Raw genomic sequence first — 20994 nt, forward strand, 5'->3', positions numbered from 1 at the left:
CCTACCCCGCTTCTCACGTACACCCCAGCCCTGTATTGATCTGGTCCCCAAAACTGCCTGGCGTGGTTCATAGATGGGGACAGTGGGGGTGGAGATGGCCACTGGTAGGAATGGAGTCCTGACATCTCCTCCCCGTGCCCCCTTCGGAGTGTAGGAGGTGGGGCATCCCTGCCGTCCAGGATGAGACCTGCTGTCTTACATGGGTGCTGGGCCTGACCATGGCGGGGGCTACATCACAACCCCTGGGGAGCTGCAATGCCTAAACCCCTGCCCTGGAGTCACATGCAGTGGGTGCCAGCAGTCGTGTGCAAGGGATTCTGATGAGCGGCCTGGCGCTCTTCAGCTATGTGGAGCCTCCGTTTCACTCTAGCCCTGTCCTTGCTGGCTGAGCAGCAGAGGCCCCTGCTCAGGTGACGGTTCCCCACGCTGCAGCGAAACCGGTTCTCCTGAGAGTTGGAGACTTGCATCTTGTCAGGAAGAGAAGGTCTCCAGGGAATGAACAGTTTTGTCATTGTCCCCGTTCATTTCTTGGGGTGAGGTCATGTGACTCAGAAGCCCCTCCTCTCACAGTTTACATTGCTGCCTGTTTGGGGGACACAGACTGCTTTGTAACCCAACATTGTCACTTCTCGGGGAGCACGTCCACATTTTATGTTTTGTGACACCAAAGTTTCAACTGGCAGTAAGTGTACGTGGCCTACCCCATCACAGTGGGGGCCTCATCTTGGAACCAGCCTTCTCTAGGAAATAGGGGTGATGCCAGAGTCCTCGCTGTCAGTTACCCACAGAGAAAACACTGTCCCTTTCAAAGAGGCCCAGAAAAGCCGCCATGTGTTCCTTCCTGTGCCCAGCATCCTGCCTTCTGAGGGGCCTGTTGCAGGGGTGCCTGTGACCTCTTGGGTGTCAGGGTCCCTATGTCTTCTCCCCGGTCTAGGGGGACCCGACACTCTCAGCCCCGTCCACATCCTGTGGAATGCACACGAGAAAGCGAGGTGCTGCGAGGAGTGAAGCGTGGAGACGCTGGTCTGTGCTACCCTCGTCCTCGTCTTCATTCTTGTCCTGCAGAGGCCGTGCCCCAGGCTTGGGCGGCCAGGTCTGCTGGGGTACACGGGACGCAGGTGAGGAGCATGGGCTGGGCAGGGCAGGGTAGGTCCTTGGCTGCTTCTGGCACAAAGGCCAGAAGGCAGTAGGGTCTTGCCCTGACCTTCCTGTCTCCCATCTGGACCCTCGGTGTCTCCTGGCCAGGGCACAGGTCTCTGGCCCCATCTGCTCACGGCTGTCTCTAGAGGGAGTAAAGCTCCAGAGCAGGGCCAAGCAGCACAGGACAAGGACACTGGGCCTCTGCAGGGGACCTTTGACCTCTGGGGCCGGCTAGTATTACCAAGGCGTGTTGGTGTCCAGCCTCATTACTGGCTCATGCTGACTTGTGGTCAGCTAATCCCTTATGTCTTTCTGTTTCCACAAGCAGTTATGCATCTAGGAATCTGTAACTTGCCCATTGCACGTCTCCCGGCTCCATTGCCAGCTGTGGGTTCCAACCCACCTTCCAGTGGGCCTCATTCTGTCACCAGGACTGGGTATCTCTCCTCTGGACTGTGTGCAGTGGGCTGAACAGAAGACAGACTGACCCAGAGCAGGCGTCTCGTCAGCTGAAACTCTGCTGTAGAATGCAGGCACCACTTCTCCACCCTTGGGCGTCACCCATCTCAGTCTCCCGGTTATGGCTGCATGGGCTCCTCTTTCCAGCCTAACCCCCTCTTCTAGCCTTCACTGAAAGGGGCTTCCATGCCTACACTGTGTCCCCCCACACCGTCGCAAGGGGACAAAGGTGGGTGCCACTCTTTCCAGCTGCAATGTAAGATCTAGCTCATACTTTAGCATGAACGTGCCCAGGAGGAGACTCAGGGCTCAGACTGAGTCCCGAGTACCTCGTCAGTGGTCCCGCCAGGAGGCCTCAGGAGGAAGGAAGGATGCCTGGCACTCGCAAACAGGGACAGTCCACAACGTACAATCACACCTGTTGTGACAGGCAGACTGGATGAGATGTTCCAATGGGGCCAGTGGCTCATCTCCAACTGTGACTATTTCTTTCTGAAGTCAGGCTCTCAAGAGGCAGAGGTTGCCCCCAGCATTCTCATGGACAGTGTGAGACCCCAACCGCCCAGAGGCTCGGAAACCAGTTTTCTTCCTGTCTCCTCAAAGCTCACCCTGCCACGCAAACCAGAGCACAGCTGTCTCTGTCTGGCTGGGCCCCTGCCCTCCCCACTCTGACCACTTCTGACAAAGGGGTCTGCCTGAGGTCCCGACACGCCCAAGGGGCCCTGTGAGAGCCACACCTGCCTGCAGTGGTTGTCAGGAACTCCCCAGAAAGTTGCAGAAACCCCCACGCATGTCCTGTGGCCTCGCTTTGGGCTGTGCCTGTCCTTACTGCTTAGCAAGGCTCACGAAGCAGTTCCCAGGGACAGGCCTCTCCCCTGTCCTGTCCCGCCCTGCCCCGCCCCTCCCACACAGGTTCTTTCACCACCACACCCTCAGATTTCAGTTTGGAGATGCTCCCATCCATCTTTGAGTCACATTCACTTTCAGACTCTCTGGTTGGGAGAACATGTTTGTCTTTCAATGTTTTGAAATTTGCTTTCCTCAAGCCAGGAAGACACTTATGGAAAATACTCGGGTTGGGGTCTGTGCTGGGGCTGAGGGTGGATACAGTACAAGTCCCCACCTATGGGCAGACAGACTTGTGTACAGGTAGCATGAAGCGGCCCGAAGAGACCCCTCACTCTGCTGGGAGGCCGGTGCCTCCTAGAGATGGCCACGCAGACAAGTCTTAGAGGATGAGCAGAAAGGGGTACAAGAGTAGGGAGTGGAGAAGGGGGATCATTTGGGCAAGGAAGGAGGGAGGGGATTGTGACAGTGAGGGAGCACTGCAGGAAACTGCCAGGTGACTGAGGGGACCCCAGTGGCGAAGGCCCTGGTAGGACAGATGACAGCTTTCACTCTTCTCCTGAGGCTGGTGCGGGAGCCCCTTTGAATCCAAGAGTCCCATGGCAACCTGCATTTTCCATGGTCCATTCTGGAGACGTGCCCAGGAGGTGGCATCAAAACACACAGTTGAGTGGCTGGGTGCAGGAATGAGGGACAAAAGGTCTGGGCGCATGGTAGTGAAACTCTCCAGAACATCCCCACCTAGCCAGCTCTTCATCCCCTTTCATGTCTTCTCACCCAGAGCTTCTCAGAATGACATGTTTAGTGACGTGCATTTGGTGGGTTTTTGGAACAAGAGTTCTGTTCCCACGACTGTGACCAACACCTTCTAGGTGTTACCTCCTACTCAGAGGACTGTCCCCACGCACCTGCCAACCATGGTGATGGCCCCAGTAGCTGTGACTGCACCATATGTAAGGCTGTTGCAGAGGGCTAGATCGTCGTGGCCTGGGGGACGCCACCTCTGACTGGGGCCATCAGTTTTTCCTGCCAGGATTCAGTGTGCTGTTGTGCTGTGGCTATGGTAACAGCCCATCTGAGAGAATGGGTCAACTCAGACTGGCAGGATGGGACAACCTGCTCTGCCCTGCTGGACGCAGAGGACCCTGGACAGTGTGCGGTCATCTGAGACAGAGCAGAGGGCACTGGATCAGCTGCAGCCCCCAGGCCCAGCTCCACCTCCCAGGCTCGCACTCTTCAATGTTTCCTGTCCCTGCGATAACTTCTCTTTCTGCCCTGTTTGCTTCTTGCCATCAGAAGGGCCTTTGTCCACTTGGGATGGTTTACGACCTGTTCCCTGTTCCCAGGGCACAGCGTAGACACCTGAGGCCCCAAGAAGAGGGACCAGCCCTCTGGCCGGCTGTTTCCCTGAGGACAGCTGGACATTTCCTCCTGTCTGTCCCCAGCGGGTGGCCATACCTAGTGTCCTCTGGCCCAACTGCTTTCTGAAGGGCAGAGTCCCGCCCCTTGTGCAGGTCTCCACCTCCACACTCCCCTCCCCCACTTCAGGGCTCGGGGGTTTGGGGCCCAACAAACTTCTGAGAATGTGTGAGTCAGGGGTTGGGAAAGTGGCCCCAGGAAGTGTTCCCAAGGTAACCAAGGTTAGCTGATCCCAGGTCAACAAAAGAATTTCCAGGTCAGAAGGCCTCAGGGGGCAGCAGGAGGAAGGGACGCGCAGGTATGCCCAGAAAGGTATGAATAAAAGGAGGAGGCAGAACAGCAGCGCCCAGGAGCTCCTCCCCACTACAAGCCGGCCCAGCGCCCGCAGCCCACTTGCTCAGCCCTCCTAGGAATTCAGTTACGTGGGCAGTTTCCTCTGCCCTGTGCCCAGGGCTGCCTCTGAGCCCCACCTGCTCTGCCAGATGGGGCTGGGGTAGGGGAGGAGTGGGGTTGGGGGGTAGGGGGGCAACTGGCCATTCTGATGATAGATTGTTCCATCGAGATTCTGCTTGGGGAGGAGGGTTCTGGTGTGGCCCCTGACTCGGGAAAGTCCCTTCTGCCGACCTCACTTTGTCCACCTGTCCAGTAGGCAGATTCAGTGTCTTAACTCTCCTACCCCTTGGCTAAGAAGAAGTCTGGGTGCGTTTCCTTTTTTCTTGGGGAAATCCTACCTTCCAGGTACAGTGCTTTTATTATAGACATTTATGAAAACAATAGCAGTGGTCACTGATTGGCTTAATTTTATTAGCTGAGAAGAGAGAGTGACAGACAGGGCCTGGGAGCCTGGGCTGCTTATGGCCCAAAGCCCCAAGGTTTCTCATGCTCCTGGGGAAGCTGGGGCCTAAACTCCCTTCCCCCAGTGCACCCAAGTCAAAACATACGAAAAAGCCTGAGTGGCAGCTATTTGTTGCACCATATATGGATTGTACCTTTCCGGGAAAGGGCTATTTCCAGGCTCCTGGTGGCAGAACTGAAGTCAGAAAGCGATCTCCAGGGAGTAATCCTTTCTAACAGCTTGCACTGGGCCAGGAGAGAGAGGAGGAACAGGCAGGCTCTGGGGAGACCCGCCCTTCCTGATGGCAGCCTCCAGGGGGCCCGGGACCCCAGCACAGGTGCTGGGCTCAGGACAGTCAGACGGGCAGGGTGAGAGTTGGGCACAGCCTGCGTTTAGCTTTTTGGCACAGTCACAGGGCAGAGTGGGGCCTCCCGCCACATACTGGTGTTGGGCCTCCAGGGACAGTGCTGACCCGGACCCGCCCTGGACCTGAGGAGCTAGGACACCCCCAGCCCATTCCTCAGGGCAGCCCCGATCCTCATCTCTGAGTCACCCTTTGATGAGGTTCTGTTTCCTGTCTGCACCCCGTTATTAACTGGACTACTGCTTCTACACTGTGCCTCTTATCGCCCAGCTCTGACAACACTGGGGGCAGTGGTGAGAAGGTAAGGATGCCGCGGCAGGCCCGCCCTGACTCACACTTAAGTGATGCCTCTCCTCCCCACCCCCAATGGCTCGCCCACCTGGCAAACCTGGGCTGCAGTCCCAGCCCCTCCCGCCAGGGCTCCCATGCCATGGGCAGGTGGGGGCTGGGGGTGGCTGCCATGGAGACTCACAAACTTCTGTTACTTCTTTTAATACAAGTAACATGTTTACTGCAAAGAAATTATGCAGTAGGGATGAGCAGAAGAGAATTAGAAAGTCCCTGTGATTTTACCTGGCGATGATCAGATTCATGCCTTCCCTCCACATACTGTTACGGAATCTGCCGTTTGCACTCATTCATGAGAGTATCTTTCAGGTCAAAAGAGCCATTTCTACAGCATTTTCCTTAATGACTGCCCCGTGTGTCACGCGAGATGCTCATTTCACCAATGCCTTGGTCGGGGTGGCCATCAGGACTGTTTCTGGTATCATGAATAATGCTGCCAGGGTCATCCCCATCACGTAGCAATATTCCCCCACCTGCTCAGCCTCGGGCTGCCTCTCAGTATTGGGCACACGGCCATTTAGCAAACAGACCTGTGTAGACACATCTCTGGCATAGCCTGCATCAGTTCTTTCAGCTGTGACTGGATGGGGCATTGCTGGGCCAAAAGGCCCGCTTTGTCGGGATTCACCCTCCCAAAGGATTGTGCCTGCCTGAGTGGCCCCTTGGAGAGCCACTCTGGACATAGCCCGGTGGCCTCTCTGCTCCGTTGGCCTGGCAGTGGGCGCAGGCGTGACCTGAGGGGACACAGCAGGCCAGAGAGAGCTGGGGGAGGAGTCTGGGTCCTGGGCCTGTGAGGCTGATCTTGCCACCCATGGAACAGAGCTCCCTGGGGGGCTGTTTTCCCAGCCCCCAGATTGGGCTACTGGATCTGGGCATGGAATATACTACTTGAAATTGGGCGACCCTAGATAACCCAGGGCCACTGAATGTGTCCCTTACCTGTCTGGGAAGCAGCCCTCCCAGGAGGACCTGAGGAGGGGTGAGGGGCCCAGGCTCCCACCCCAGGCTTCTGAGGGCGGGTCTGACCAGGCCCTGCCCCCCTACTCCAGGCCTCCGCCCTGTCCTTCCAGCGCTCTGGGCTGGCACCCAGGTAGCTCGGGAGCCCAAACCCGTCGGGCCAGTTTTGAACGCCCAGGGAAGGGAGATTGGCGAAGGATGCACGGCTGGCCCCGCGCTGCGACCACACTCTCTGCCGCCTGAGACCCGCTCCTGCCTGCTCCACAGCCACCGGCGACCCCATGGCGCGCGCACCGGGTCTCCTGGCGCCCCTGCTGGGCCTGGGCCTGGGCCTGGGCCTGATGCTGGCCCTGAGCCTGCCGGGGTCGTGGGCAGCGGACTGCGTGTCCCTTGGCCCGGCTGCGCACCTGACCTTCGTGCCAGCGGCCAGGTCCCGGTGGCTGGCCCCTCGCGTGCGCGCGCCGGGCCCCCTGGACCACCTTTACGGCACCGTGCGCAGCTTCCTCTCCGCGGTGCAGCTCAACCCCTTCCCTACCGGTGAGTGCGCCCTCCCCCGGCCGGCCTCGGGAGGGATTGGGTCCTAGCCAGCACGCTTATTGCCCTCCACTGTGGGGCGCTTGAAGGGCAGGGTCCCCAGCAGTCTCCACTTCCATCTTCCTGCCCAGGGGCATCTCCTGGAGACCCCTCCAGTACCTCCCTGTGCGACCTTGGGCGAGCCCCTTTTCCTCTCTGAGCCTGTTTCTCCATCATAAAATAGAGGAAATTGTATTAGAAGTTCCCAGAGACCTGGCCAAGATTTTCTCTGGGTCTAGTGGTGCTGGGGGTTGAGGGCGGGGGGGACTGCAGGGCCCCCTCAGCCTGTCCCCTGTCTGTTGACGGGAAGGGCTGCTGGGCCAGGCCTTTCTCTGCTTTTAACCAGGCTGGTGGCTTCCTGCAGCAGGGCCCACCTGTAGGGAGGGCTTGGCCAGGCCTCCCCTCAGCCACAATCTCCTGTGGCAGCCCTGAGGCCTGGGCATGATGGCACTGGGCTTTGGGGGTGGAAGGAGCCTCTCTGGAATGCCCACCCTCACCTGGCAGTGGGGGAGGGCACAGGGGCAGGGCAGTCGCTGTCCCCCAGCCCCGGCTTGACTCTTTCCATAGAGCTGGTGAGGGCCCTGCTGAATGAACCGGCCTCCGTGAAGGTGGATGAGGTGAGGCGGGGCCCAAGGGAGTCCAAGGCAGAGCCTGAGAGGCAGAAGTAGGAAGGCCCCTCAGCTCCGCCCTCCTGGCTGGCTGCCACCCAGGGTGGGGTCTAGGGCATCCCTTCTCCTCTTCTGTGATCACTGCAGTCGCAGGCCTGATTTCAAACTGCAGCTCTGCCATTAACGCCCTGGGATTTGCAGGGAGCCCCGAGCTCCCTGGAGGGCACTTTCCTCAGCTTTAAGTGCTAAACAACAATAAGGACACGTGCACCTCACATGGGCTCAAGGACATGCATAAAAGTGCCCCTCCGTGTGCACCCCTGCTTCTGGTTGCCCTCTGGTGTCCGGTGGCGTTAGCCAGCTCCTCTGCCCTGCCGCCCTGCCGCCCTCCCAGGTTGTGCGATACGAGGCAGGCTACGTGGTGTGCGCTGTCATCGCGGGCCTCTACCTCCTGGTGGTGCCCACTGCCGGGCTCTGTTTTTGGTGTTGCCGCGGCCACCGGCGCTGTAGGGGCCCAGCGAAGATGGAGCACAAGGAGCTGGCCTGTGAGCGCGGCACCTTCATGACCTTCCTGCTGCTGACCACCCTCGTGCTGCTGTGAGGGGCGCCTGAGTCAGCGGGAGGGGTGAGCAGGGCCAAGGTGCCCACGGGCATCCAGCGAGCCCCTTCCTCCACCCTTGGCCTGCAGGATTGGTGTCGTCTGTGCCTTTGTCACCAACCAGCGTGTGCACGAGCAGATGGGCCCCAGTGCCGAGGCCGTGCCACAGATGCTGCTCAGTCTCCGGGGTCTGGTCTCCGATGTCCCCCAGGTGAGCACCGAGTCATACTTCACTCTCACATGCCACCATGAACACCAGCCCCAGGCAGGACAGAGTGCCCAAGGGCCTCGGGAAGGGCTGGGGAGGGACCGGAGGGGGCCATCGGGTGACACGATGACAGCCTCACGGCTCTGTGCGCCTAGGAGCTGCAAGCTGTGGCACAGCAGTTCTCCCTGCCCCAGAAACATGTCTTGAAGGACCTGGATGGTGAGGATTACAACCCCAGGCCTGCCTTGAGGGGCCCTCTCCTTTCATCCCCTCGTCCTGGGCTCCACCTAGGACACCGTCACAGGGGTGGGGATCGGGCCCCGCTGGCAGCACAGCAGCCACCCTGGGCAGAGCCCTGTGCCTGGCCTGGGGAGGCCTGAGGGCTCTTAGCTTCTGGGGGCCAGTGTGCAGCCTGCCCTGTGCTCTCCAGACATTGCCACGAGCCTCGGGAGCACGATCCACAGCCAGCTCAGGAGCACGGTGTATGACATGCTGGCCTCACTGCGCAACCTGGGCCAGGGTGAGCGAGACCAGCGTCCTGGGTGGTATCTGGGAGGCGCCCCACCTCACTCAGCCCTGGATTTCTCTTGCTGCCTCAGCAAGCCCGGCCCCTGGCTTTATCCTGGGATCCCCTCGGGCACTTAGCACACATCCTGCCTTAACACGTGGCCTGGGGCTGTTTCCTTGATAAGACAGAAGTTGAAATGGGCAGGTCCCTGTGGCTGGGGGGAGGAGGCCTGTGAGTATGAGTCAGCAGTGGGGACTGCTCAGTGCAGGTGTGGGTGGGGTCCCAGCCCTGCAGGTCTCTGTGGACCACCTCCGGGCCCTGAACACCACCCTGCTGGAGCTGCAGGACAGGCAGCAGGACCTGGAGCGGGCCCTCTCTGTGTGCCGTGAGCGACTCCGTGACCTCCTGCAGGAGCCGGGCTGCCGGGGCTGTGCGGAGAGCCTGCGCCAGGCCGGTGACCTGGAGCTGGGAGCTGATTTCAGCCAGGTGCAGGCTGGACACAGGCCCTTAGAGCAAGGGGTCCTGAGGCTCCGAGGGGCCCCGGGCAGCCTGGGTTCCGGTGTTTCCTGAGGCAAACCCCACCCCCTCCACACACCCAGGGCTAATGATGGCCATCTTGGCTGAGGGGCAACCGCTTTCCTGGGCTATGCACTGCACCATGACATCACGTGTATCAGCTCCTTGAGTTCTCACTGCCACCATGGCAGGAGGGCTGTTCTGGTCCCCATTTTGCACACGAGGACACTGATGTTCAGCGACCTCTGCCCCCCATCCTCCCTCAGGGATCGCTAGCAGGCCTTCGTCATTACCCCACTTTCAGGTGACCCGTGTGGACGATGTCCTTCATCGACTGAAGGACGTCCCAGAGGCCAACTTCTCTAGCATGGTCCAGGAGGTGAGTGCCTGCCTCTGTCTACCTGACTTCTCCCTCACCTGCTTGGGAGCTCACAAGTGAGGGGCTTCCGTGTCCCCCTTTTGGGGTGAGAATGCAGTTAAACCTAAGACTTGGGTCAAGTCAGGGCCTCACCTGTCACATGGCACCCTGGGCTGGAATCTCCTGATGCCAGTTCTCAAGTACAAACAGCCTGGTGGGGGAGGCAGACCTGGAACTCAGAAGCAAGATCCAGGGCTCTCAGGGGGGTGGTAAGGGGGTGGTAAGGGGGTGAGCATGCAGCTGAGCCCTGGGGGGCAGGCAGGCTCCCCCGGGTGGAAATGGGCTGAGGTGGAGATGCAGCGTGAGTCCACACCTATGACCCAGGCCCTGGAAATGCCCACGTTGGGGAAGTAGTGAGTCAGCGGTGCTGGGAGGCTGGAGCAGAAGGTTTCAGGAGGAAGGAAGTGGGAGCTGAGGCTGGAAGAGTAGGTTGCAGCTGGACTTTAGGGAAATCGATCTGGCGGGCGTGTGCAGGATGAATGGAGGCGATGAGAGGATGGCCGGGAGTCTACTGCAATGGGCTGGGCGGGAGGGCTGGGGATGAAAGGAGGGGTGTCCGAGGAGCACGGTGTGGAGTTGAGTCAGGCTAGGCCCAGGGAGGGGAGAAGAAGCCATCGACCCAGAGAACAAAGGGGAGCCTGTCTCCTGACTCCCTGAGCTGGGAGCCCTAAGGGGGAAGCTCTCCCTGTGGGCCTGGTGATGTCGGGGTCCCCAAGCTGGGATACCAGGCAGAGAGCAGGAGGCACAGCTGTCTTTTGCTCTGGCAGGAGAACAACACCTTCAATGCCCTCCCGCTCCTGGCTTCCTTGCAGATGGCCGATGTGGTCAAAGGTAAGCCCCTGCCCAGGGGCGAGGCTGGCTGCCCAGGTTGCCACCCCCACCCCACCCCTACCAAGAGGCTGTTGAGAGGAGTGGGGCAGTGAGGATGGTGAAGCCTGTCCTCTTGGCTGGGCCTGGATGGAGAGTGGGTCCTCTTCGTGGGTCCTGTCCATCCTTCTCCCTGGGCCCCTGGTGCCTTTGCCGTCCCATAAGCCCCCACTGCTTTGGGCAGAGCTGAAGAAGGCAGTGGCCCAGCAGCCTAGAGGGCTGAAGACACTGGCCAAAGCGTTCCCAAACTGGGAGGCAGCCTATCGCTGGAGCCAGGCCCTGGAGAAGGTGGAAAACAGTAGCCGCCCCTACCTGAAGGAGGTGCAGAGATACGAGAAATACAGGTGCTCGGGCCCTGCGGGGTTGGGGTGGGAGGTGGGCAACTCGGGTAGGTAACCCAGCCTCTTGGCTACCAGGCTGATTCCAGCCCCCATCAACCCCTGGTTGTACTAAGCCTCTGCCTCCTTTAAGCCAAGATCCCATGTTGCTTGGGCCCCTGTGTCCCCACCTTGGCTGTGTGCCCTTAAGATCTGAGCCTGGGGACCCCATAGGAGCAGGGAGGCTCTAGGACGTGTCCACATCTACACATCTGAAGCCTCAGCCTTGGGTTTAGTGGCCCCACTCAGCCACTAGGTCCTATGGCAGCCTGTCCCTTCCCAGTGACACCCTCACCCTTTCTGTGGCAGGTGGATTGTGGGCTGCGTGCTGTGCTCTGTGGTCCTGCTCGTGGTGGTCTGTAACCTGGTGGGCCTCAACCTGGGCATCTGGGGGCTGTCTGCCCGGCAGGACCCCAGCCACTCAGGAGCCAAGGGCAGAGCTGGAGCCCGAGTCCTCAATGTGTAAGAAGGGCTGCAGAGAGGGATGGGGTCTCTCTGTCCCACCGGCATCAGGTGCCTCTATGCCCACAGACCGCTCTGTGTGGCTATAGGAGTGAGTCCCAGGTGTCGACAGATGGGGTTTAGCTTCTGGTTCTGGCACCGACTCGGTGGGTGGTTCTGGGCCAGTTATTAACCCATCTCGGCCTCAGTGTCCTCGTCTGGCAGGTCATGACTAGCCATGCCAGGTGGCCTTGTTGAGGGCCGAGCTCTGGAGCTGGTCACTTTTTATGCCCTGGGCCCAGAGGGGGACAGTGCCAGGGTCAGCCAGGAAACTGGCGATTGGGTGGGGATGGAGGCAAACCTGGGGGGCACAGTCAGCAGTTCTGACACCTGACCCAGGTGGCAGAGTCCTCCAAGTTTCTCTCCCCAGCGGTCTCTGCCCTGGGGCCAAATCGCTCACCACCTGGTCCAAGGTGTAGGTGGGGACAGAGGGTCCCCCTTCTCACCCCGCCTCTCCACCTTCCCCAGGGGGGTGTGCCTCAGCTGCCTCTTTGCTGCACCCCTCATCCTCCTTGTCTTCTCCACCTTCCTGGTGGGCGGCAACGTGCAGACACTGGTGTGCCGGAGCTGGGAGAGCGGGCAGCTCTACGAGGTGCGTCTGCCCCGCCCTGGGGCCCAGAGGAGGTGCAGGGCGATGTGAGCAGGGCAAGAGCGTTAGACGGAAGTGGGCACCACAGGGGCAAGAGGGAGAGAGGCACGGGGGAAGGATGGACGTAGCCCAGGAAAGACAGAAAACCACCAATGGGTGAGGAGTGGGAGACAGCCTGTGAGGCCCTGGGTCTGGGCAGAGACCCCCAGGGTTGGCACCCAGACCTGAGCCCCTCTGTTCTGGTTCCCCAGTGCTTCTGGCAGGTGAGCCCAGATTGTCTGCTGCAGCCCAGGCTGCCCCCATCCCCGAGATTCATGGGAAGGGTCCCTGCTGGGCGTTAGGGCCCAGGGTGATTTGAGTGGGAGGCGGGTTTGGAGTTGGAGTTACAGGGATGGAGTTACAGGGATGTGGTCTCTGCTGAGCCCGGGTAGCACTGCAGGGCCCGGCCCTCCTTGCTCCAGCTCACTTCCCCCTAACCCATCTCCAGTTTGCTGACACCCCAGGGAACTTGCCCTCGTCCATGAACCTGTCCCACCTTCTTGGCCTGAAGAAGAACGTCAGCATTCTCCTGGCCTATCAGTGAGTGGGAAGCCTGGGCGGGGCCAGCGTGTGAGGAGGGGCCGAGGTGGGTGTCCCATCCAGGGATGTCAGCCCCCACCAGCCGTCCCGGGCTGTCTCCGATGCCCATGTTTCCTCCCCAGGCAGTGCAGGGAAGGCGCTGCGCTCTGGAGGGTCCTGCAGCTCAATGACTCCTACGACCTGGAGACGTACCTGGATATGAGCCAGGTAAGGGAGTCTTCCAGAAGGCTGTGGGGGCCCCTCCTGCAGATCCCTCTCCTCTGGCCTTGCTTCTGTGGTGGGACCATCTCCTTGCCCCTGAGAAGCAATTGAGGTGCCTCAGGGGCAGAGGCCTTAGGTGCCAGCTCAGGGCCTGGTCCGGGGCCCGAGCCCAGGAGGTTTCTGGGGTTCCCAGGTGCACAGGTGAGTGCCTAGAGTCTGTGACCAGCTCTGAGCACTGTGCTCGAGTAAATGGGACACAGCTGAGGTGCTGGTGTCAGTGAGTAAGAAGCAGAGGGTGTGTGTGTCCTGACTGGGACAGGCCTTGGCTGGGATGTGGCAGTCAGGATGGGGTGACAGTGCAAACGATGGTGAAGAAGTTGGGCACCACAGGGGGAGAGCTCCCCCAGGCCCCTTGCTGAGCTCACACAGCCAGGAGGGGGTGGCGGGATTTGATCCCTTAGCCCTGGACTTTGCCAGAAGGTGGTGTGTAGAACTGCAGAGGTGGATCCAAGCAGACGAGAGAGCTGTGGGACACAGAAGGAAGAGCTAGTTCACAAGAGGGCATGTACTTGGGTAGTGGGTTCTCTTGACAGTGCGTTACCTCCTTTTCTCTCTCCATGCCTAAGGGAGACTGGGGAGAGGTGCCTTGAGTCCCAGGGCCCCTCGGGAGGCCTTCCCAAACAGATCCTGGGAAAAGCCACATCTCCCCTCCCCACCCCCAGCACACTGACTCCTGATTCTCCACCCTCTCTGAGACCCTTCCAACCTCCTCTCCAACCCACCAGCCATTCTCAGCCCGCCAACCGCTTAGCCACGTGGTCCAGATGTCAGTGCCAAGTGCATGTGCATGCCAAGTGCCAAGTGCATGCCTTAAACTGTATAACCAGGGCAGTTTGAGTGAGGCCTCAGCTTCCTCCTCCTGCAGCGTGTCTGAGCAGATGAGAGGCCCATGAAGCAGGCGATATCGGGGGGCTAGGCCACAGACGCTGCCCATGGATGAAGGCTGCCCAGGGAGGGCTGCAGCAGAGCCTGGGCAGAGGGGCTCTGGGCAGAGAGCCATGGCCCCCCTGGGGAGGGATCTCAGCCCCGGTGCTGGGAGGGGAGGGGTCCAGCTCACACAAGAGTCTGGACAGATGGGGCTTCAGGTTCAGAAGGACTAGGTGGTCCGCAGGGGCCATGTGGCAACATATCAAATGTGATCTTGTGAGCGCTTGTCCTCAGGAAATGCTAAGGCGCTAAGGAGGCAAAGATGAGTGTGATGAGTGCGCTTTCGGGGGCACCAGGACAGCTCTGCTCGTCTTCAGACATCTCCCATCCCGTCTGTTACTGAGGCCTCTGAGAGAGGATTAGTCCTTTGTCCCCCTGGGGAAGAAGGAGCGGTGGGCTGGGGACAGGAGCAGAGCTGAGCTCCTTTCTCTGACCTGCTGTGACACCTCCGGCCTCAGTTTCTCATCTGTTAAACACCAGGACTGAATGTCATGCCCTCTAAATCTCCAGCAATGGCTGGAAAATGCTGAGCGTCCCTTTTTAAACTGTCTTGGAAATGTGATTGTGTTCATTCATTCATTCATTCATTCATTCTCTTTTCCACACTCAACATTGTCTTGTGCCCACCCCATGTGAGCCTTTGCTCGAGATACCGAGGGTTTCCTTCAGAATGGGTGGAGCTGATGGCAACAGACAAGTGCACACATAAATAATGTCATAGCGACAGGCTCTCTGAAGACCTTGACACAGGGCAATATGATAAACACTGGTTTGGGAAGCTGTTTTGTCCTGGGTGGTCAGGAAAGGTCTGTGTTGCTGTCCAGTGGCCAGATAGGTGATGAAGAGGATTGGGGCTCAGTGGGGTGGGTTGGAGAGAGGGACAAGGGGGAAGCCTGCTGGGGGCCTGTCTGGGGCTGGGAGTGTCAGGTTGGGGGCTCTGGGTATCTAGAATATCTGGGGACGCCTTCCCCAGGACAGCAGCTCTGGGGTCCTGGCTCAGTGGCTGGGCGTGCCCCCACCCACTCCTCTCCCTCCCAGTACACGGCCAGCCTGGAGCAGGAGTTACCAAACCTGAAGGTGGACCTGGAGAGCGTGGACCTGCTGAGCCCAGCTGGCCACCGGGACCTGCGGGCCCTGCAGAGCAGCGGGCTTGGGGGCCTTCAGTACCCTGGCTTCCTCCTCCAGGTCAGCAGTGGGTCCCCTGGCCAAACCACCGCAGAACACACCCACAGAGGAGCTGGGGGTGCGTCTCACCTTGTCCCGGCCCTCTGTCTTCCCTTGGCTCCCCCACATGTCCCTGGGCCGTGTCCCCAGACTACGTGCCCCAGGCCTGTCCTAGTGCACCCCCATCCTGATGGAGCGGAGTGACTGTGTCCCCATCCCCAGCATATTGCTTGGGGAATCCTAATGGAAAATGTCTGACATATGTCAAACCCTCTGTGGCTGATGCGTCTCAGCAGACTGATCTGGTGTGCAGTACTTTTGAAAAGGCTGGGAATTTGGGGCCGGGGAGCTGGGGTTCATTCCCTCGTGGCCTCTCCATCTGCCTGCAGATCCAGAAGCCCGTGGTGAACACCAGCATGGAGAAGCTGGCCCATGAGCTTGAAGAACTGGCCCAGACCCAAGTGAGAAAGGAACAGGGCAGGCAGGAGTCAGGGCGAGACCTGGGTGGTGGGAGAGGGTGGGCGTGGTTGGACCGGGTGCGGGGGGTGGGGGGGGGTGGGGGGGGAAGGAGGGCAGAGGCAGGGGATTGAGGGCCCCCACCAGTGAGGCTCGGGGTTCCCCACAGGGCTGAAGGGCAGGTCGTTCAACATGTCTGGGCCTCGTTCTCTCCATCTGTAAAGATCAGATGAAGTAACTGGTCCAACATCACACAGTCAGACAGGCATTTCTAAGTGCTCATTGCTTGTGGAATCCGCTGGGACAGGCGCCCTAAGGACGGCGTGGGAAAAAAAGAGCATTTTTGTATTTGTAAATATTTAGACTTTGAAACATTTTTTCCCAGACATCATACAGACCCCACCTGTTTCAGTGGATGCCACTGCCGCTCAGACAGGTTCTGTGGCTGACTTAGGGGCATCCAGCGAGCTGGCGGTGGGCCTAGAACTTGGGTGTAGGCCCCCCAAACCCAGCTTGGGCCCAGGAGGCCTCGGTTTTCCATCTCTGAGCCAGCACTTTGACATCCCTCAGCCTGTCTGCTTGAACGGTTTTGTAAGGGATATGCTGGCAAAGGCTGTCCTGTCCTGGGCACGGGGCCATCTGTCTCCTTCCCCTCTCAGGGCAGTTCTGTGCTGGGGAAGCAGCTGCAGGAGGAGGCCCATAGGCTCAGAAACCTCTACCAGGAGAAGGTCCTGCCCCAGCAGAGCCTTGTGGTAAGTCAGGAGGCCCAGGGAGAAGGGGCCTGGGGGGGAGGGCACGCAGGGAGTGCACAAGGAGGAGGCCAGCACCCGCCCTCCTCCTCTCACCGCCCCCATCTATCCTCCGCAGGCCAAGCTCAACGTCACTGTCAGAGTGCTGGCATCCTCAGCACCGAAGCTCCAGGTGGCTTCTGGGGATGGGAGGGTGGGTGCAGCAGGCGGGCAGCCGAGGGCGGGAGGAAGAAGAGGCCCAGCTGGCTTGGGACCTCATCTGCTCTGCCAGTCCCACCGGAGGTGGAGGGCTGGAGTGGGAAGAATTCGGGGTGGGTGGGCAGGTTTTTGAGGACTACCATTTTGGACCTTTGTGTCCTTATGGCCAAACTTAGTATTTGTGTGTTATATGTTGAATTAACAAATGAGTGGCTGTTCCCTGACTGAGCAGGTCTCCTCTCCCCCAGCTGGAGACCTCACGTGTCATGGACAGGGTCACTCATCTGAAAGGAGAGCTGCCTGCCTGGGCCACCCGTATCCTGAGGAATGTGAGTGGGGGGTGGAGGGGCTGCTTCAGAGCCAGAGGTGGGTAGAAAGGCTGAGGTGAAGGGCTAAGGCTCACAAGGCTCACGCCAGGCCTCTGTGCCAGCCTTGTCCCCTCAGTGGGGTCCCCAGGGGAGCCAGCTCAGCCTGTCCTGATGGTGCCAGACATAAGGGCTTGGGTGCTCGTTCCTGAGCCTCCTCCCACCCCAGGGCTCGCTCTCTCCTGCAGGAAAGTGAGTGCTTCCTGACCCGGGAGATGGGCTACTTCTCCCAGTACACGGCCTGGGTGAGAGAGGAGGTGAGTGGGGCGCACACCCGCTCCTGGCCTCAGAGCCACGAGTCATCACTCACTCCCTGTGAACCAGCCATTCACCCTGCTCTGCACCTTTCCCCGCTGGGGATGCCCTGGGCCTTCAGGATGGAGCCCAGACTCCCAAACCTGGCAGCCACACCCCTGTTCACTGGCTGGGCTCTGCCCACTCACCCTCCAGCAGCGCTTCTCTGAGGCCTGAGTGTGACTGGTGCCAGCTGTGACTCCAGGACGTGCTGTCCACACCTCACCCCCATGCCCCTCTTGTGCTGGCCCCTTGCCCAGCCTGTCTGAGGGCAACCCTGCCCCCAAGCCTACCTGCTCCTGTAGGCGCTCGCTGACCCCAGCCTCTAGGTGTCACACGAAGCTGGTGGGACTTTGCTTAACCCTGAGTGTGTGTGCATGCCTGTGTGAGTGTGTGCACACGTGTGCACCAGGCACACACATGTTGCCTCTCAGTGAATGTGACTAAAAGCACAGTGTCGGACACATAGTAGGGGCTTAATACAGCCTGGTGCAGGAAACAAAAAGGGCAGGAGCTCAGCCCGTCGGTGTGTCCTCATGTCTCTGTGTTCCTGCATGCATGTTTCTGTACAGCTGTGGCCCTGGGTCTATCTGTGTCCCTGTCAACCCCTGTGTCTGCCCATGGGGTATGCACTTATGGGCCTGGGTGTACTTCCCTCATGTTGATGCCACAGGTGACTCAGCACATCGCCACCTGCCAGCCCCTCTCCGGAGCCCTGGATAACAGCCGTGTGATCCTGTGTGACATGATGGCTGACCCCTGGGTGAGTACCCCCAGCTCATCTGGACTCCTGGGTGGTGCTTGTGAGCAGGGCATGAGGTGAGGCGAGGTGCCCCCAGGCCCGCTCTCCAGCCCTCCCCTCAGCCCTGAGAACACCCCCCAGGCCCCTCCCTGACTCAGTGGGGTGCTGGGGTGCAGAGCGGCAGGGAGCAGTGGCCGCCCAGCCCCGTCAGCCCCCCCATGCTGTCCCAGAATGCCTTCTGGTTCTGCCTGGGCTGCTGCGCCTTCTTCCTGGTCCCCAGCATCATCTTCGCTATGAAGACTTCCAAACACTGCCATCCCGTCTGGAAACGCCTCAGGTGAGGGGGCTGCTGGGACCCAGGAAGGCGTCCTCCCAGCCACCGCGCCCCAGACCCTGCCATACCCCTCCAGAGACGCCCCAACCCACGGAAGCTCATGCTGGCCCTGAGGAGTCCCAGGGCCAGGGAGTTCCTCCGTGTCATGCCCCGTATCTGCCAGGATCCTGTCGCCCCCGGAGAGCCTCTGAGGCAGGAAGATCGGGTCTCCGGGTTTGTCCCTTTGTGGGGCTGAGGGTCTGTGCGGGGGCCACTCACACTCTTTCTGTGACACCACAGCTCCAGCAGCTCCGAGGAGACACAGCTCTTCCACATTCCCCGGGTCACCTCCCTGAAGCTGTAGGACCTCCCCCGTAGGTGAGTCCCCCACTTAATTCCTTGGTGCCAGGGGTGGGGGCGTGAGTGAGGAGGAAAGGATGGGGCTGGATCTCGGGTCTCTAGGGCCCAGGAGAGCAGGAAGGTTGGGGGACTTGGTGGGGTCTGGATGTTGGGTCTGGTCCATCCAGCAGCGAGACCAACAGGCCCAGCTCTGCTGCCTCTCCCTCTCCCTTACCTGTCTCGTTCTGAATCCATAACAGGGTTTTCTAGCTGCAAGCTGATGCCCGGGGCTGCCTGCCTTCCCCTTTGACTTGGCCCAGACCAGAAGATTTCTCTTGCCCCCTGAGCCCAGGCTGGTGTCCCCCAATTCCAGCTTCCTGACCCCATCCCATCCCCTGTCTGCGCATGACCCCCTTCTTTCATTCTCAAAAACACACATAATTGTTGCCGAGCTACACAGCCAACCCAGGTGTCTGTCCCGTCTCCTCCTCACTGTAATGTGTCAGCACCAGGAAGACGCTGTTCTCCACCTGTTAGAACCTCTTCCTCAGCTTCTTGGGAGGGCGGGCCCTGCCCACCCTGCTCTGTCACCACCTGCCCCTCTGCCTGCACCTGCCCACCCACTCCTCTCCAGTGTCCTGGCCCCCATCCTCACCTGCCCTCCCCACTTGCCCCAGCTTCACTCTGCCCCCTCCCCCAGGGAAGCTCTTTGCTCTTGTCCTTCCATTACCTTATCTCACTACCTGCTGGACCCCAGGGACCCCTCCTGCCTGACCAAATTAATCAGGTAAAGCCACCAAGCAGGCAAGGGGCCACCACTGCCTCCACCGGGACCCTCCACAGACCCCGGCCTGGATTGCCTGGCCCCCTAGCCAGTCTGAAGGCTGAGCCCCTTGCCTGCACCCTGTGTTGGAAACAGTGCCACTGTCCCTCAGCTCCTCTCTGAGCACTGGCTCCCCGGGAAGGGACCTGGGATATGGGCTGGAGGGGGCCTCCCCTTGGCTCCCCAGAAGGAAGCCCCACCCAGAGAGATCTGGTGGCGACACAGGCGTTGCTCTGCGGTCCTTATTCCTTCTCCTGTGCGTGTGGCGTAGGTCATCCCTGGTCCATCCCTGTGCCCTCTTTGCATGCTGGACCCTGAGTTCCAGAAGTGGGAAGAAGAGGAGAGAGAGAGGAGGAGACGGACAGGCCCTCCCATCCATTATAGTGCTGTCACTACCCATGCCTTGGCCCTGGGTCCTTAACACTAGGTCTCCCAGCTTAGGGCCCTGTATACAGTTGATGTTTAATGAGTGTTTGTGGAAAGGAGAACCCAAGGCCTCCTCTGGCCACAGGCATCCAGGGATTCCCCCAGAAATTAGCAAGTGGGGAGGGGCCCACCCAGCAGCAGCAGACCTGGGTCTGCGTGCCCACTCTAATGCCTGTTGGGGGCACCTCGAACATGTTATGTGGCCTCTGGGCCTCAGTTTCTCCATTTATAAAATAGAGAAGGGTCATAGCCTCCTCACAGGGCTGTGAAAAACGTGACAATGCGTGGAAAGCCCTTGGCCGGGGCCTGGCGCAAAACACATGCTCAAATGCTGCTACTTCCTGCCATGACTGCTCTGGGCCGGGGGCCAAGAGCCCGGGGCCTGTGCAAGGGGCTTTCAGATCGTGGTGTGCCGAGTTTTGGGAGTGTCTGTGTTTAATTGCTTCTTACAAACCAGCTGCTAGGTTTTGCTGCTAGGAATAGGATGGCGCATACATGCCATACTGTCACTGTTGCAGACACACGCTTGCACCAGCGTCCCTGAATGTACCACAGTTGCCTTTTTGGCTCTGCCCAAAGATTTCTTCTCATTTCTCATCTGTCGCCCCATGCAGGGAAGTTATAGCGTCCTGTGTTTTAAGTATGAAATTGATGGGAAATGATTAAAAAATCATTTTCAGCTCTCTATCAAAACTGCCTCTTATCTTTGATGTATTTCAGCATATGAAGCATAGTTACTTTAATAACTCCTACCTCAGAGCCTCCATGAGTCTGTTTCCAGTGTCTGTTGTTTCTGTTGGTTTGGTTTTGTGTGATTTTTGATTGAGTCCCACACATTATATCCGACACCTGTAGAAATACTTTGAGCTGTAAGATGAAGTTGTTTCCCCCCAGGAGTGTCATGTTCACACCTGGCACGTGGCTTGGGGTGTAGCGGCCCAGGACGGCTTCCCTGCCTTCTGGGGCTGAGACAACTTGCAACCCCTCAGAAGGCTGACCTGCTTCCAGTTCATCTGTATTCTGGGGGCCAAGCCTTCGGGGCTCCCAAGCCCCAAACAAGAAAGGTTTGCAGGCACCCCTCCTCTTGGTTGGCCTAGTTTTTACGTCCTTAGCCCCAGAAGCTGTTGACACCTCTGCTCAGCAGATTGTATCTTCTGGGACCAGCGGGACCCTGGGAAGAATCGCCCCACAAGCCAGGCACACGTCTCTGGGTTCCTTCCTTCCCCC

General features: G+C 59.5%; 1 protein-coding gene across 2 annotated transcripts; it reads left to right on the forward strand.

Annotated features, from left to right (window-relative positions):
- Positions 1–6519: 6519 nt before the first annotated feature.
- On the forward strand, positions 6520–20460 carry PROM2 (prominin 2). 2 transcript variants are annotated; one of them, XM_019725862.2, is made up of 24 exons: positions 6520–6905; positions 7509–7558; positions 7944–8146; positions 8238–8358; positions 8511–8574; positions 8786–8875; positions 9150–9349; positions 9684–9758; positions 10565–10628; positions 10849–11008; positions 11351–11503; positions 12011–12134; positions 12619–12710; positions 12833–12917; positions 14937–15083; positions 15452–15523; positions 16178–16270; positions 16386–16439; positions 16714–16794; positions 17019–17087; positions 17798–17887; positions 18097–18203; positions 18480–18557; positions 18779–20460. In XM_019725862.2, the coding sequence occupies exons 1-23, from the start codon at positions 6650–6652 to the stop codon at positions 18541–18543; spliced, it is 2514 nt and encodes an 837-aa protein (XP_019581421.2). In that variant the 5' UTR covers positions 6520–6649; the 3' UTR covers positions 18544–18557; positions 18779–20460. The 2 variants fall into 2 exon arrangements, with proteins under 2 accessions (XP_019581421.2, XP_019581422.2); XM_019725863.2 differs by lacking the exons at positions 6520–6905; positions 7509–7558; positions 7944–8146; positions 8511–8574 and having other exon boundaries at positions 8244–8358.
- The last annotated feature ends 534 nt before the right edge of the window (positions 20461–20994 follow it).

This window comes from Rhinolophus sinicus, linkage group LG05 (assembly GCF_036562045.2).
Source record: "Rhinolophus sinicus isolate RSC01 linkage group LG05, ASM3656204v1, whole genome shotgun sequence".
NCBI lineage: Eukaryota > Metazoa > Chordata > Mammalia > Chiroptera > Rhinolophidae > Rhinolophus > Rhinolophus sinicus.